Source organism: Rhinopithecus roxellana, chromosome 9 (genome assembly GCF_007565055.1).
Source record: "Rhinopithecus roxellana isolate Shanxi Qingling chromosome 9, ASM756505v1, whole genome shotgun sequence".
In the NCBI taxonomy this organism is placed as follows: domain Eukaryota; kingdom Metazoa; phylum Chordata; class Mammalia; order Primates; family Cercopithecidae; genus Rhinopithecus; species Rhinopithecus roxellana.
In genome coordinates, this window is record NC_044557.1 from 67,940,163 (window position 1) to 67,958,773 (window position 18,611).

At 32.8% G+C, this 18,611-nt stretch overlaps 1 protein-coding gene across 34 annotated transcripts in view; it reads left to right on the top strand.

Annotated features, from left to right (window-relative positions):
* RIMS2 (regulating synaptic membrane exocytosis 2) overlaps positions 1–18,611 on the top strand; it is a 792,768-nt gene that overhangs the window by 391,449 nt on the left and 382,708 nt on the right. For all 34 annotated transcript variants that reach the window (XM_030937587.1, XM_030937589.1, XM_030937577.1 and 31 more), the window contains one exon: positions 9,641–10,566. In XM_030937587.1, the coding sequence (XP_030793447.1) occupies positions 9,641–10,566 (926 nt within the window). The remainder of the gene's footprint in view (positions 1–9,640; positions 10,567–18,611) is intronic.

An 18,611-nucleotide genomic window follows, 5' to 3' on the forward strand; every position in this document is an offset into this window, starting at 1 on the left:
CTGTTCTCTAGGTCTGTCTGCTCTGTTGATTATTTCTTTTGCTGTGCAGAAGCTTTTTAGTTTAATTAAGTCTTATTTATTTTTGCTTCTGTTGCATTTGCTTTTGGGATATTAGTCATAAATTATTTGCCAAGTCAATGTCTGGAAGAGTTTTTCCTAAGTTTTCTTCTAGAATTTTTATGGTTTTAGATCGTATATTTAAGTCTTTAATCCCTCTGGAGTTAATTTTTGACAATGGAGAGAGATAGGGATCCAGTTTCGTTATTCTGAATGTGGCTATCCAATTTTCCAAGCACCATTTATTGAACAAGGTATTCCTTCCCCAGTGTATGGTTTTTTTTTTTTTTTTTTAATCCAAACCTTTATTTAAAAAAAAAAAAAAACACCTTTTGAAGAAGTAGGGTGGTCTGATTCTTTTTAAATTTTTGTTTCCATAGGTTTTTGGGGGAACAGGTGGTATTTGGTTACATGAGTAAGTTCTTTAGTGGTGATTTGTGAGATTTTGGTGCACCCATCACCCGAGCAGTATACACTGAACCCAATTTGTAGCCTTTCATTCCTCACCCCCTTCCCACCCTTTCCCCCTGAGTCCCCAAAGTCCATCATCCTTATGCCTTTCATCCTCATAGCTTAGCTCACACTTATGAATGAGAATATACGATGTTTGGTTTTCCATTCCTAAGTTACTTCATTTAGAATGATAGTCTCCATTCCTATCCAGGTTGCTGTGAATGCCATTATTACATTCCTTTTTGTGGCTTAGTAGTATTCCATTGTGTGTGGACTGTATATATATATATATGCAAAACATTTGTTTATATATTTATATATTTTGTTTTGTTTATATATTTTGTGCTTTTATAAATAGAAATTGGTTTATTAAAAGCTTTTTGTAGGAATTATAGAAATGGGTATACACACACACACACACACACACACACACATATGCATATCAGTTTCTTTATCCACTCGTTGATGGATGGGCATTTGACTGGTTCCATATTTTTGTAATTGTGAATTATGCTGCTATAAACATGCATGTGCAAGTACCTTTTTCGTATAATGACTTCTTTTCCCTTTAGTAGATACCCAGTAGTGAGACTGCTGGATCAAATGATCGTTCTACTTTTAGTTCTTTAAGGAATCTCATGTTTTCCATAGTGGTTGTACTAGTTTACATTCCCACCAGTAGTGTAAAAGTGTTCTCTTTTCACTGAATCTACACCAACATTTATTATTTTTTGACATTTTGATTATGGCCATTCTTGCAGGAGTAAGGTGGTTTCACATAGTGGGTTTGATTTGCATTTCCCTGATTATTAGTGATGTTGAGTATTTTTTCATATGTCTGTTGGCCATTTGTATATCTTTTTTTGAGAATTGTTTATTCGTGTCCTTAGCCCACTTTTTGATGGGATTATTTTTTTCTTGATTGTTTGTTTGAGTTCCTTGTAGATTCTGGATATTAGTCATTTGTCAGATGTATAGATTGTAAAGATTTTCTCCCACTTTGTGGATTGTCTGTTTACGCTGCTGCTAGGTGTATAAACGTTTTGTTGGTTATAGGTATTTGGCTGTTATTTCTAAGTTATCTGTTCTGTTCCATTGGTCTATATGTCTACTTTTATACAAATACCATTCTGTTTTATTTACTGTAGCCTTATAGTTTAATTTGAAGTCAGGTAATGTGATGCCTCCAGCTTTGTTCATTTTGCTTAGAATTCCTTTGTCTATTCGGGGCTCTGTTTTTGGTTCTATATGAACTTAAGGATTTTTTTTAACTCTGTGAAAAAATGATGCTGATATTTTAGTAGGACTTGTATTGAGTCTGTCGATTGCTTTGAGCAGTATGATCATTTTAATGATATTGATTCTTCCAATCCATGAGCATGGGATGTTTATTCATTTGTTTGTGTCATCTGTGATTTCTTTCATCAAAGTTTTGTAGTTCTACTTGTGGAGATCTTTCACCTCTAATATGGTTAACCTTTGTGTCCGCCGCAAAATCTCATCTTGAATTATAATCCCCTGATGTTTAGGGAGAGACCTGTTGGGACGTGATTGGATTTATGGGGGTGGTTTCTCCTATGCTGTTCTCTCGGTAGTGAGTGAATTCTCACGATATCTGATGGTTTTATAAAAGGTAGTTTTTCCTGTACTGACACACACTCACTCTTGCATGCTGCCATGTAAGACGTGTCTTTTCTTCTCCTTCTGCCATGATTGTAAGTTTCCTGAGGCTTCCCCAGCCATGGAGAACTGTGAGTCAATTAAGCCTCTTTCCTTTTTGAATTACCCAGTCTTGGGTATTTATTTCTAGCAGTGTGAGAACAGACTAATGCAACCTCCTTGGTTAAGTATAGTCCTAGGTATTTTATGTGTGGTGAATCCCACTTATTGACTTGTATATGTTGAATCATCCTTTCATGCCTGGAATGGAACCTACTTGATTGTGGTGAGTTATCTTTTTGATATGCTGTTGGGTTTGGTTTGCTAGTATTTGTTGAGGATTTTTGCATCTCAGTTCATCGGAGATATTGATCTCTATCTCTCTCTTTTTCTTGTGTCCTTTCCTGGCTCTGGTATCAGGGTGACACTGGCTTCATAGCATGAGTCAGGTAGGATTCCCTCCTTCTTAATCTTTTCTTTTTTTTTTTTTTTTTTTTGAGACGGAGTCTCGCTCTGTCGCCCAGGCTGAAGTGCAGTGGTGCGATCTCGGCTCACTGCAAGCTCCGCCTCCCGGGTTTACGCCATTCTCCTGCCTCAGCCTCCAGAGTAGCTGGGACTACAGGCGCCCGCCATCTCGCCCGGCTAGTTTTTTTTGTATTTTTTAATAGAGACGGGGTTTCACCGTGTAGGCCAGGATGGTCTCGATCTCCTGACCTCGTGATCCACCCGTCTCGGCCTCCCAAAGTGCTGCGATTACAGGCTCGAGCCACCGCGCCCGGCCCCCTCCTTCTTAATCTTTTGATGGTTTCAGTAGTATTGGTACCAGATCTTCTTTGAATGTTTAGTAGATTTCCTGTGTGAATTCACCTGGTCTTGAGCTTTATTTTTTTGTTTGAAGATTTTTTTGTTGCTGATTCAGTCTCACTACTCATTATTGATCTCCTGAAGGGATCATCAATTGTGCAGCATTTTCTAGAGATTTGAATATTTAAGAACCTTAATCTTTTAAACACAAGTTGAAAATACTGTCATGAATAAAATAAAATAAAAATTAATTTAGCGTCTGATTCATAGAATCTTTTTGTTGTTTTGTACTTTAGGATCCAATTGTAATCTTAACTGGATAATATAATTGTAATAATTATTCTCATGAAAACCTCTTAGATCCTAATTTGGGTCCTCAAAAATTTGAATGCATGGGAAGTAGTTCCAAAAGCAATAAACAAAAGAAAACATGTTAAGAGTAAAGAGTTAAAAATGGGGAAACTAGTCCTGAAAGGTGAATAAACATTCTAAAGAGAAAAGGAGAAGGAAATTGGAGCCCTAGAAAGATCAGTAGAGAGTGAAGGGAAAACAGTGGTGGTATTAAAGGTGATACAAATGAAAGTCTGGGGTAGATGAATAAGAGAAGCTAGAAACAAGACGATTGATAGAGAAGGGCATTGGCACCAGAGTGTGCATTACAGTTAGAGGAACATCACCAAGAGAACTCACTGAGGTGGTAAAGTGAATGGAAGGAAAAGTAAAGAGGAAGAAGGATTGCTATTAACTGCAGTGTTTCTGAAATTTTCTTGACTTAAGAATAAAAATAAGCTGTGGGCAAATGGATTTTTTTTTCAGTTTAATATGAACTGTGGGGTCTGTATGGTTGAAATTTATTATTGGTTTTACATTCCTATGAAAATGAATTATTTTGAAATTTTATTACATTTCTCTTTGAATAATCTGCCAGTCTTTATTAGAAATCTGAGAGGTAAAAAAATCACATTCTCTATCCACATGTTCCCCCCCCCCCCCATCTTTTCAAGACCTACATTTAATTCTAAAATAAAATTATAGAGGTGAATACCTATACAAATAGTTGAATGGTGCTACCATATATTCCTAGACCCTCATTTAAACTTGCTGTTTATGAGATCTAAAAACAGCACAGCCCTTTTTAATCTTTTTCTCCTCATGTAACACTGGCCTTTTCTCAGTTTTATATAAAATTATTTGCAATCATTTAAATATAACTTTCAGAGTTGTAATATTAATATCCAGATAACTGACTTTTGCTAGGAAGGAATTTGTGTGGCCTTATTCTCTTTTTAATTTTTTTTTAAATCACTGAATGAGCATTGAGATGTTAATTGACAAATTAAAATGAGCAAAATTTGATTTAAACTTAGTGTCTAACCAACTTCTTAGTTAATGGAGCACATTACTTTTTATTAAATTTCTACAAAAACTGCTGCTTCTTGAACCTTTGGGGAAACGTTGCCTGTTTACTAAGATTAAGAAATTTGTTATTGAATAATTGAAAAGAAGTTACAGAATAGGCCTGTTAAACTGTTACTGTACATTTTATGGTGAAAGCTAAAGCAGTACAATTATCAATAACAAGCACATAGACTAGTTGTTTTAGAAGTACTGCAATTCATATAGGAGAGGGTGATTTATAAATTTCTGAATCCATCAGTTTCAAGCATAGTGCCCAGAAATGCCTTGGATGTAGCTTGCATTTGGTGTTCAGTATTGTGAGGCACTAATCAGCTAAGTACCATAATCCTCCTTACAGGGTACATTCTTACTTGATCTGGAGCTATATACAGCCACATAGTAACAGCATTAAAGAATAACCTTTTTCTTAACAGGCCCATCACTAGAGGATTCTATGACTCCATCCTTGAATGAGTGTTGTTTTTGTGTAATTTTTTAGTAACTGAGTTTTGAAATAAAACAATTGTAAGCAAGTAGAGACTTTCAAATCATCTGATTAAGGATGGCTCCTATGATTTTGCCAGGGCTAGAAGGATTAAATGAAAGCACTGCCTGGCACACTGTTGATGTATTTTTGTCAACATGATGCTTCATGCTCGACAGATGTGCATTGGTTGAACAAAGGTAAAACAATAAAAATAGATTAAATATTAATTGTGATATGTAAAAATTTATATATTTTTGATTTTTTATAAATAGAAATTGATTTATTAAAAGCTTTTTGTAGGAATTATAGAAATGGGCCTTTGTTTTCATGTTTTACAGGATCATATACTTCTGTTAAATCCTTGATTTAATGTGTTTTAACAGCTTAAAATTTTAGAATTTGGTTGAAATGTTATATTTAAACTGTATGGTTAGTTAGCATTGTGTAATTGTATTCGTGAAGTATTATATTAGTTTATTTAGCAATATCCGTGCTTTATACAGATTTTTTAAAACAAGTAGGTATTTTTTCAGGTTATTGATTTTTCAAGTGTGATTTACATCTTTTTATTTATAAAGTAACAATTTTTTAATAATCTCTACTATTAATGCTTATGAGTCACAAAAATTTTCATATAGGTAGTACTTAATTTAATGTAAAATTTAAATTTACAAAAATTAGTAATCTTCAAATTCTGCACTGTATGTCCAGTGTTATAATTTTTAAAAATTGCATATTTCTTCAGTTGAGTTAAAATATGTAAATATTACAATGTAGGTTTCCGTGTAATTTTTCAATGTTTATAAATGTTTTCAAATGTTCATTAGACTATATTTTCAGAGATTTGATGATTATTTTATCAATATGGTTAGTATTATAGGTGGTATTAGTAACACAAATCACTTAAGATGGTAAAGGCTGTAAATATTAAAATGGAAGTTATGGTAAAAACATGAATTAATTTATGGCATGTAAACCCTGGATGCCTTTGGGAAATCTGGAAGTGATTTTAATTGGGAAAGAAGCTTCATTGGAATTTTCCCATCAGTCAGTATGCTTTTTGGACATGGAATTTAAGGAGTCTAATTTGTAGGATTTCCTACACATACTATTTTGCATAGTTAGAATAACATTTATAATGGAGCATCAGATGTGTTATACAAGCTAGAATATTTAGAAATAGATTGAATAGTCCACATGACAAACAATTGTAAGCAAGGAATAGAAATGATACTTATTACAGTAGATTTAGGATGTTTAAAATGTGGTTTTCCATAAACTGTTTCTAATTAAGGAGAGAATACTATGGTGAAAGAGAAAACAATTCTAACAATGCAGGTGGCAGTAAAGAGAAGTGAATTGATATTAGATAAATATAAAGTGAATATAAATATATACTGATACTGTTATAACAGAAATAGGGATTAATAAAATGCATAGGAGTAAAGATTAAGGCACTATATGATGCCACAGACACATTTTATACTAAAGAAAGGCATAATTTTGGATTCTGCCTCTTAATTTCTCAGGGTCTTTGAAGGATTAAGTGAAATGTAAAATCCTAGATGAATTGTTCCTTTTCCTTTGTATTATAATAGATGAATTAAATACTGCTAAATGCCTTATGGTTCTTTAGAGAAATGTATAAATTATCAATGATATTGTTTTATCATCTATTAAATGTTTTCCACCTGATGATAATAAATGCTAAGTCTTGTTTATAAAGGCCAGTAGCAAAGATATAGACTAGAAACACATTACTTGAATTTACATTGATTTTATTTAGTTCCTGAAAGAAATATAGTATCATGAAATATAGAAGTTTAAAATTTAAAGGACAGTATATATGAAGTAATTCATAATATAGTTGGTAAAAATTGTTTGATAAAATATTTATTATTTAGAAATGATTGCAGGTTCTTCATTGTTTGATACATATATTGTTAGAATGAAAGTGTGCCTTGTTTCTTATATAGTACTATAAGTACTATATAAGAAAAAGTACTATAAAGTACTATACCTTAAAGTGTATTTTTGAAAACCTAAGTCTTTTTAATAGTGACAATAGTCATCCCAATTCCCGATTATAACCACTGTTCTATTTTCATAGTGGTTATAATCTTAAATCCAGTACAAATCGACATCTACAGTATGATTCACATATTTCTGGCAAATTTCATAATCTCTAGAACAATGTGATTGCTGGATTTAACAATGAATTCAATTTTCCTAAGGTATGATTTTTAAAAAATACCTAGATGGCTTGCTAGGAGCTAATTACTAATAACCTTTCTCTTGGAACTGAAGTCCTCAATAGGAAATAAATATTCTTATTTTTCAGTAAGATAAAATATACTGTATTCACTTTATACTCTACTTTCAAAAATTCATGTTAATTCTTTAAGATAGGAATGAAGTGTTCCTTTTTTTTGTGTGCTTCTATAATACTCAGTTTGCATTAAATATATTATGGGAAATCCTTAATGCATTAAGCTTTCATGTAGGCTTATTAACTTGATGAATTTGTGGTATCAATAAAATCATACTACCTACGAAATGGAAGATGGTTTTAGAATCATTCACCCTCTTAAGAACAAGGAATGTATCTTAATCATTTCTGTATTCCTAATTTATATGATAGTGTGTGGCATTTATTTCTTACCTAATATATGTTTATTAAAGTAACATATGAGTTAACATGTAAAATGTATGTCTCTCAATTTAAAGCACAAACTCCTAAGGATTTAATGGTTATATAGTTTGAAATAACTGGCTAATTACAAAAGTATGACTAAGAACTGTAGATTCCTTAAATCTGATGTTCTTTTCATGATAGACTACTATCATGCTAGAGTGTTTTTTTTTAGTCAAATGTATAAAAGTAATGACAAAAGTAAAATGAATGATGCACAGTGTGCACACACGTATATACACAAACATAGGGTGCTGCTTACTGTAAATTTTTTTGAATGTTTTGTTTTGATTGTAAATTTTAAACTGTAGGAATCTATGGTTTTATTTAACAATTGTAATCTAAAAGATTTGTAATTAAGTCTAAATTTTTATATATAAATGTAAATGCTAAAAAATGTCACATCCACTTTCTTAATTATGAAACATTTAAGGGATAGACTAATTTTTTCACTTTCTACAGTAGTTATTCCTTTATAGTTCCAGGTTTGAGTTTATCCTGGCTTTGTACTTACATGAGATTTGAAAGGTGGAGGATATACAGAAGCCATTATTGTCACATGTTAGTTGTTGGCTAGCAGATGGGCAGATATAAAAGTCTTAGTGGCTCCTGGGCAAACTCCTGCTAATTGGCCACCCTGATGCTTTAGGTGGTTGAGATAATTGCTGGCATATGTCCATAGATTCTTGACATTCACAGCAGCTTTCTAATGTCCATTTTGAGAACCCTTGTCTTTGCATCTTCAGGCTAAGATCATCAGCATTAACTTTCCTGGCCTTTATTCCTGTAGCCCATTCAACTGTTGTGTAGCTTCTGGTTCCTGAATTAAAACCCTTCCTACCTGGAAAACCTAGAATAACTTCTGTTTTTGTTAGTGAACCTAATTGATAGATTGACAGACTGTATTCCAAATATGAGGGAAAAAGATTCTGTGACCCAGGGGAGATATTAGAGAAGAGTGCTGATTTTTCCAGGTTGGGTCATTCTACTCTGTCCTTTCTCTGTTCTTGCTTTTGGGCTAATAAACCATTGACTAAGAAATTCACAACTGAACTGTTCAATCTTAGTCATCTTTAACTTCAACTGACTTCACTCTCTCATTATCTGCTGTTCATGTCCTGGCAAAATCCCCATAATAGTTTTCTAAACCTTTTCTGTTATCTTCAGGATTCTAATCCTATTGCTTTTCATGACTAATAGTTGATATTATCTGAGTTTATTCCAGAGAAAAAGTTGGTGTGAATATTTTGTTAACAGGGTATTATGTGTGATTGCAAGGTTCACTAGGTTTTACCAGTGTTAGAAGGGTAAGTTGAGACGGTAATAAGCAGTTTCTTCTTCTGAGACTATAAGGAAATATGAGGGGTCAGATATAGAGACTTAGTAGAATAATATCAGCAAGCTGGCCTTAATCTAAATGAAGATGGAATAAAAATAGTAGTTTTTCTGATTTCTAGGATTTTTGTAATGAATGGATCATTATTATTTATCTATTTAAATTGCTTATCTCAAGTTAGATCAATAAAAAAAGGTTGGAGACATGATGATAAAATGAAAATTTAGGTGGACCAATACTAGGAATGAACTAGACAGATGATGAATGAAAACAATTTTTAAGAGCCAGCACTTAGTTTTAGTAAGAAAGTATTCAACTCTTGAGCCAAATCAGTTTGGCTTCATTACATTTTCAGGTAACTTTCATAACATGTTAGATATAGAGAAGATGGAAGAAAATATTTTTCTAAGCTGCTGAATAATAGTTGGTGGATAGTGGAAGTGTATGTAGCAAGCCAAGCAAGGAAATTAGAATAAAGGCTATTTTATAGCAGTGGAATATCATATTATCTAATTTTGGAGCATAAGCATATTCCAGATATAGTGTTGCAGGCACTTAATAACCACAACAAAGTACTTATTTGAACTTAATATAATGAATACTACTAAAACCATTGTTTTGGTATGCCTTTAAAATGAAATTTTAAAAAGGCAAAATGACTACTTAGTTATCCATCAACCTGGCAGCAAATCAATGAAATGTAAAATTGATAAATTTTTGCTCTTCTCATTGTTCTTTTCCTTTGGTTACTTAGGAAAAGAAGCCCATCTGTATCCAGAGATCAGAATAGAAGATACGACCAAAGGGAAGAAAGAGAGGAATATTCACAGTATGCTACTTCGGATAGCGCAATGCCTAGATCTCCATCAGATTATGCTGATAGGCGATCTCAACATGAACCTCAGTTTTATGAAGACTCTGATCATTTAAGTTATAGGGACTCCAACAGGAGAAGTCATAGGCATTCCAAAGAATATATTGTGGATGATGAGGATGTGGAAAGCAGAGATGAATACGAAAGACAAAGGAGAGAAGAAGAGTACCAGTCACGCTACCGAAGTGATCCAAATTTGGCCCGTTATCCAGTAAAGCCACAACCCTATGAAGAACAAATGCGGATCCATGCTGAAGTGTCCCGGGCACGGCATGAGAGAAGGCATAGTGATGTTTCTTTGGCAAATGCTGACCTGGAAGATTCCAGGATTTCTATGCTAAGGATGGACCGACCATCAAGGCAAAGATCTGTATCTGAACGTAGAGCTGCCATGGAAAATCAGCGATCTTATTCAATGGAAAGAACTCGAGAGGCTCAGGGACCAAGTTCTTATGCACAAAGGACCACAAACCATAGTCCTCCTACCCCCAGGAGGAGTCCACTACCCATAGATAGACCAGACTTGAGGCGTACTGACTCACTACGGAAACAGCACCACTTAGATCCTAGCTCTGCTGTAAGAAAAACGAAACGGGAAAAAATGGAAACAATGTTAAGGAATGATTCTCTCAGTTCAGACCAGTCAGAGTCAGTGAGACCTCCCCCACCAAAGCCTCATAAATCAAAGAAAGGAGGTAAAATGCGCCAGGTTTCGTTGAGCAGTTCAGAGGAGGAATTGGCTTCCACGCCCGAATATACAAGTTGTGATGATGTTGAGATTGAAAGTGAGAGTGTAAGTGAAAAAGGTAAGCTTTCTAATTACACATTTTGCTGTAATTGATTAGATAAGCGTTTTTTATAGGTTGTATTTCTGAGTGAAAATGTAATAGGTATTACTAGCTTTATTTTAAGTCTTTTAATGGTATCGAACGTGTGAAGAAAAGTTCATGTTATAAAAAGTATCTTCTGTTGTTCATGTATAAGAACAACAGAATGATGTTCTATTGATTTTTAAAAATTGCTTTCTTGCTTTGTTTCTGAAAGTTTTCTTGTATCACTTGACAGCATATTTCAAAAATATCCATTAACTGTAGTTTTAAAAGTAACCTTAATTTTTTGTCTCCTTATAAAAGTAACAATATGTTCCCTGTAAAACATCTGAAAAAGTCTTCAAAGCATAAAGAATGAAATGCAAGTTATCCATATTTCTTTCCCCCAGATATAACCATTGTTAACCTTTTATTGTATTTTCCTTCTTTTTTTTCCTATGCATGTATGGTTTATAGATTTATAAAATTGGTATCTTGCTATGTATAATTTTGTATATTGATGCTTTCAATTGTTATCACATCATAAGTGGTTTTTTTTCAAACCATTAGGTGTTCTTTAGTAATACATTTTAAATAGCTACACTAACATTCTATCATAAGATTATACCACAAACTAAATATTTCTTTATTTGGGGCATTGCCATGGCTTCCATTTGCCAGTGTAAATTATAATGGTTATCTTTATACATACTTTTTGCCTACATCTCTTGAGTATTTCAAAAATATATATTTGTACTTTGGATTATTTTAAGCTTTAATTCAGATTACCAAATTGCTTTCCAAAAAGGTTGTAACATGCTTTACTCTTGTCAGATGTACTTGAGTTTTCAGTCTCAATTCACCAAATCTTTGCCAATTGAATAGCCACAAAAATGCTATCTCTTTGTCATTTTAATTTTAATTTGATTGTAAAGTTGAATGTTTTATACATTTATCTGCATTTGATCTCTTCTGTGAATTATCTGTTCATTCCTTTAATTCTTTCTGCCCTTCTTTCTCTGGGTATTAGTTTTTCTCTTATTGGTTTAAAAGCGCTTTTTTTTATTATTTATTTATTTATTTATTTATTTTATTATACTTTAAGTTCTAGGGTACATGTGCATAACGTGCAGGTTTGTTACATATGTATATTTGTGCCATGTTGGTGTGCTGCACCCATCAACTCGTCAGCACCCATCAATTAATCATTTATATCATGTATAACTCCCCAATGCAATCCCTCCCCCCTCCCCCCTCCCCATGATAGGCCCCAGTGTGTGATGTTCCCCTTCCCGAGTCCAAGTGATCTCATTGTTCAGTTCCCACCTATGAGTGAGAACATGCGGTGTTTGGTTTTCTGTTCTTGTGATAGTTTGCTAAGAATGATGGTTTCCAGCTGCATCCATGTCCCTACAAAGAGGATGTGGAGAAATAGGAACACTAAAAGCGCTTTTTATATAGTTAGGATTTTACCCCATTTAACTGTTATTTGCCAAATACATTTCTCATTTTAATGTTTACCTAGTATTTTACTTTGTTTATTTGAAACTATTGAATTTAATGTAGCTAAACCTTTGAATTTGGTGAATTTTTTTCCATTTTTTCATCTTTAAAAGCTTTTTATTCACTTCCAAATCAATTCAGTATTTAACTGTATATAATGTCATTTTAAAATTATTTTTTAACCATTAACTTGTTAAACATTCTGGAATTTATTTTGGTATATGAGAAAAATATCCCAGATTGATGAGTATCATACCAGTACCTCCTACCCCCAATTTCCTTATACCATTTGATGAATAGTCCATTTTTTCTTTATAGAATCAACAGGAATCACTAAGGGAATTCAAGAACAGAGCTAGATATGAAATGATTATGGAATCATTTTACACTGTACCAAAATAGTTAGCTAGAACACATAAATTAAGACTTTCCATTCTGAATTAAAAATAAATACTATGATATAAAAATAACTAACAAGAAATGAGGGGCCTACAGGAACAGTGGTAAAATTTTACTGAGTAGCATAAGGAAGATGTGAGTAGCGGTTCATTTCATGTTCCTAATTAAGAAGGCTAAGTAGTATAAAGATGCAAGCTCTTTGCAGATAATCTCTTGGAGTTAATAACATTCTAGACATAACACCAATTGGACCCTTGAAGTATTTTATTTCTGAAGTTAATCTGGAAGAAATAACACTTGTAAGAATAGTTAAGAGTAGTGAGGGAGAACTCACTTGACCAGATAGTATAAAACGACAATAATTGAAAATGTGGTACCGATAGATAATTTGGACATATCAGTGAAATTTTAATATATTAAAACTAATAAATGATAAAATATAAAATGCACAACAATCCAAGAGGGAAGAGATAAACTATTCAACAAATAGGACTGGGGAAATGCATATGCAGTTTTAAAAAATCAAGTTAGGGATATTTCATATTTGTTGCATTCAAATGATAAATACTAAGAAAAACTTGCTTATTAAAATATAGTTATCTATAAAGAGCAACTGTCAATCTTAATTAATTTTTTATGGAGTATGTACAAATTTTATTTTCCCTAAGCTGTAGTACTTCCTTAAGTATATTTAATCATCTTTAGTTTGGTCATTTTTCACATTTGCCAGAGTATATCATGATACTAAAAAATAAGAAAAAGGATAGTTTTGTTATCTGTGGTGCTTTGGTTTAGATTCTATCTGGTAGGTATTTCTGTTATCCTTTGCTAAAGTAATGCCTTCACTTGTACCACATAAAAATGTAAAAAACCCAGAAATGTATCAATTCAGTGCTTGAAAGCTTTTTTATATGTGATATCTTTATTTTAGTATTCTGAAGTATCAACTTATAAAAATCTCATATAAGTAAAAAGGTATATATGAGTTAAATTAAAATCCTATTTGAAACAAATTAGCAAAGCTAAAACACTTACCAAATATAGAAAAAAAAATGCCTCTCACATTTTTTTATTCCCAAACTTGAACTTCTAGTAGACACTGTTGAAAATAGTCCTCTTTCTCATGTATTTAATCATTTGTTTCACAGAGGACAGTTTCTGCCAACATGTATTCAGCAGAAAACTGCACTTTAATTTGAATTTGGAGGAATAAACTTGAATGAAGTAATCTTTTTTATGTTTAATATTTCCCCAATAATTGACTTCAGTGAGGATAAATTGTAGCTGTTGAGACACTGGGATATTATGGGAAAGAGATTGAATTATATCATGTCTTGACTTTTCATCATTAAAGTAGCATTTTTTTAATTATTTGTGGAAAATTGGCAATTTGATTTGGGAATAAATTACCTTTAGAAGTATCTAACATTGTGGTTCATCTTTGATAGTTAACTAATGTTTGAAAATTCTTCCTAATAGTTAAAGAAATTTTGTTAGTGAATTTTAAGCCTGTTTTTCTATATTTTTGTATGTAGAGACATCATTCTGAGAACCAACCAACTTTTAAAAAATAATCACCACTTTGTTTTATTATCCTTACACTAAATAACTCCAAAGAATGTGTTTTATAACTCCGATATCTTTCTCCTTGTCTTTACTTTTCTGTTTCTTTTCAATTTTGTGCATAATCTTTCAAAAATATGCAAGGCAAATTTTCATAAAGTTATCTAATTTTAAAATGTTAACAACACTTTATAGATAGCACCAAGCAACATTATCATTGCAAAATAATTTTTTTCTAGGTCCTAGTACATCATAGCTTCTACTACATAGCAGGATCTTTCCTGGTCTATAAATAATAAAATTCCTTGGAAGTTGGTAGCAAGTTTATAATTTACTCTACCTAATTTTTTTTTTCTCTGCTGTCCTTTTGGATAGTCTGTTTCTTTTCTTCTTCTATCTTTAAGTTTGGCTCATCTCTTACTTGTCACTTCAGATGGATTTCATTATTTTAAATATATAGAGTTTCACTCAAATTTATAATAGATGTCATTTCATTCAGTATATTCTGTTAAATGATGCTGCTAATTACAATGACTGGGCCATTGTTTGTGTAACAAAAACAGAGGTTTCATGGGAAGAGTATCAGTTTGGAATAAAAGAGGATGATCAAACCCTTCACTAACTATGTGATTTAGTTCTACCTTTTTAACCACTCTAGGTCTGTTTCTTTACCTATAAATCTGTAAATCAGGATAATAATATCTCTATTGTTCAGTCATTGTAAGGATCAGATGAGACTGTGTATACACAATACTCATCATACAGTATTCAAATCATTTTTGGATTACTTAATGTTCTGTGATAGTTAGGACTTCTATAGGACAACTCTCAAGAGCTCTGAATGAAAGTATAATTGTGGTCATATGGATGTGCTCATTTGTGTTGGTTTCACCTCTTCCAAGATCTGTCCTAAATTGGACGAAGCTTGTTTTCAGGGTAGAAAGAATATGCTTAACTTGTTGAGATGTAATTTTAAGATGTAATTCAGTGTCTTACTGAATACTGAACACCTATTTACTCATTTTTCTGCCAAAAACTCTTTCAGTACCTATCATTTGCAAGGTGTTGGATTGGATCCAGTGGAAAATGTAGAAATGAGTTACACATTTTTTCTATCCTAGAAATTGAGAATCTAAAATAACTAGCAATATAAGGCCATTATACTAAACAGGTACCATAGGACTTCAGAGGAAAGAAGCATTAGTTGTATTTACTGATTTTGCGTGCTCTGTATGTCTTGTAACACTTTTCTTTTACTCAATGTGATATAGTTTGCTTTTTATAACACTAAATTGATCGCTTTCCCATACTTTGTGTTGGGTTAGGAAATTGGAAACTGACTTTTTTTTTCATTTGTTTGTTTGTTTGTTTGTTTTTTTGCCTTTGGGTTATAGAAGGAGGTAAGTCTTACATTGCTAATGTCATGGTATTTCTGAATTTAAATATTTTGAACATTCCTCTCAAAGTTTAAAATATATTTCTTTGTAGCCTTTAAAAGTAATATTGGATTTCTAATTTTATCTATTATTTTCTTATTGAGTAGTCTATAGCAGGTTTCTTGACCTCAGCACTACTAACATTTGAGGCTGGATAATTGTTGTGTTGCACTATCTCATGCATTGTAAGGTATTTAACAGCATCCCTGGCCTCTACCTACTAGATGCCAGTAGCACTCCTAATCACAGTTGTGACAGCCAAAAATATCCCCAGACATTACAAAATATCTCTTGTGGGGCAAAGTTCACCATCTCCAACCCTCGTCCTCATCCTTATCCCCTTCATTGGGTCTCCTCCCCACTTCACTTTCAGAACCAATTGAGAGGATCATAACCATCAATTTTTAAAAAAGAGTAGACTAGAATAGAGTAGAAAATATCAAAGTCAAGTTCACAGAGTAAGGGTAATTGTGTTCAGTAAATTTTTGCTTTGTTACAATGTAAAATATATATATTTCTTTCTGTAGATTATGACCAAAAATGTTTTAAAGTTACTCACTTATATTAGAATTTTGTGACTCACTTGATGCTCGTGTTTCACTTTTAGACCCAGAGAAAGGTCTAGAAATTAGTTTCAGTGGTGAATTAATATCTCGTATAATAGATTCTGAACTTTTCCTTAGATATATTTTAATCTTAATATTATAATCCAGTGTAATTTTTCACTTTAATTAAATAGCCATGTTGTTAACCATTTAACCAACTGCACAAAAGATGCCCCATTTGATCTTCTTTAAGTTACTATCTGTTGTGGGGAGTTTTAGCTTCTTCTGTATTCCATGGCGTAATCTGACTATTTTTACCTGGTAGTTGCAGGCCTTTATTTTTTTCTGTATAAAATTTTGTGTAAAAAGTGGCCTAGAAAATGCAAGAATACATGTGTATGGTAGTTTTCTAGCTATAAATTATGAAATATTTGAATCAATTCTTACATGTGAAATTAGCACAACACACTTTTACTTATTTTGTAAGATGAGAGGGTGAATAGAGATGGTGGTGGATTAATTCCACCTAGCATAGAAGGAAGGAAAAATAGACTACACCTTTCAGATAGAAGCATGATCCTTTAAGCTTTAAAAACAAACCCCAAAAATGTCGACTTTGTATTTGTCTGAATTTAGATGTTGTCAGTATCATTAGTGAAATTTACTGTCTTACATAGTCTCGTAATTTTTTATAATTTTTAAGTAATGAATTTACTATATGTTTGTAAAGAAAATAGGCTGTTGAAGAAGCAGTGTGAGAAAAATATTAATTTATGGTATCTGAGACCAATTAAACATCTGAGGAATTCGAAACTAACTGGACTCAAAAATTTTTAGGACAAGTTCTAATAATAAGAATATGTTAAAAATTTTTAGATGGCTAGATAACAATTTTTTTTTTTTTTTTAAATTTGAGACAGGGTCTCACTCTGTTATCCAGGCTGGAGAGCAGTGGCATGGTCATAGCTTAGCGCAGTCTTGACCTCTTGGGCTCAAGAAATCCTTCTGTCTCAGCTCCCCGAGTAGCTGGGACCACAGGCTTGCACCACCAAGCCCAGCTAATTTTTAAATTTTTATTAGAGATGAGGTCTTACTGTGTTGCCCAGGCTGGTCTTGAACACCTGGGCTCCAGCAATCCTCCTGCCTCAGCCTCCCAAAGTGCTGGGATTACAGGAGTGAGCCACTGCGCCTGGCACAAATTTTAATTGAAAGTGAAAGCTGTTATGTTGGATTAGAATTCAGTAGAGGATGCCTAGATTTTAATATTTAGTAGAGCTTTAAACATTTGATGATTAAATTTGTTCAATGGATAGAAAATGTATACTTTTATGGACGATATATTATATTATTATTATTATTATTAATTGATGAGAGACATAAAAGAGCAAATGCCCTTATGGTATTACAAATGGTGTATAGGGCATTTATAATTGAGTTGAAAAGCATTGAAATAGCAGACAAGTTGGGTCTAAGACTAATTCAATATTTCAAGAGGTATAGAGTAGATTCATTCATTCATTTATTCATTATTGCTTTCAACTAAAATATATCAAATGTCAATAATATGTAGTACTAGAGTATGAAACATGAAATAAGATAGCATTTTTTCTTGCTCCAGAATTCCACCTTTGGGGTACAGGAGTAAAATCTTGGACTGTAAATTTAACTGCATATATGGTTGACTCATCCTAGAAAATCGTATCTGGGATAGGCTTTTATTTTTGTTAGCCTGTGCTAGAAATATTACACAAGTGAAAGGATTTTAGAGTTGATTTAGCAGCAAAACAACTTGACTTCTTATTTAAGCCTCAACCTTTTGGATATACAATGTAATTTTACTGCATGTGGAAGATTATCCATTTATTAGGAAGTCTCACTTGAGAAAATGATCAGATAATGCAGTCTAGATTAGGGATAGTTAAACTATGGTTTGTGGGCCCAATTCAACCCATCACTTTTCTCTGTGTCTCTTGTTTTTGAGCTTGGAATGTTTTTTACATTTTTGGATGTTTATGTGATATGAAAATCACATGAAATTTATTTATTTTTTATTATACTTTATGTTCTAGGGTACATGTGCAAAACGTGCAGGTTTGTTACATATGTATACATGTGCCATGTTGGTGTGCTGAACCCATTAACTAATCATTTACGTTAAGTATATCTCCTAATGCTATCCCTCCCACCTCCCCTGACCCCACAACAGGCCCCGGTGTGTGATGTTCCCCTTCCTGTGTCCAAGTGTTCTCATTATTCACTTCCTATCTATGAGTGAGAACATGTGATGTTTGGTTTTCTGTTCTTGAGATAGTTTGCTCAGAATGATGGTTTCCAGCTTCATCCATGTCCCTACAAAGGACACAAACTCATCCTTTTTTATGGCTGCATAGTATTCCATCGTATATATGTGCCACCTTTTCTTAATCCAGTCTGTCACTGATGGACATTTGGGTTGGTTCCAAGTCTTTGCTATTGTGAATAGTGCTGCAGTAAACATATGTGTGCATGTGTCTTTATAGCAGCATGATTTATAATCCTCTGGGTATGTACCCAGTAATGGGATGGCTGGGTCAAATGGTATTTCTAATTCTAGATC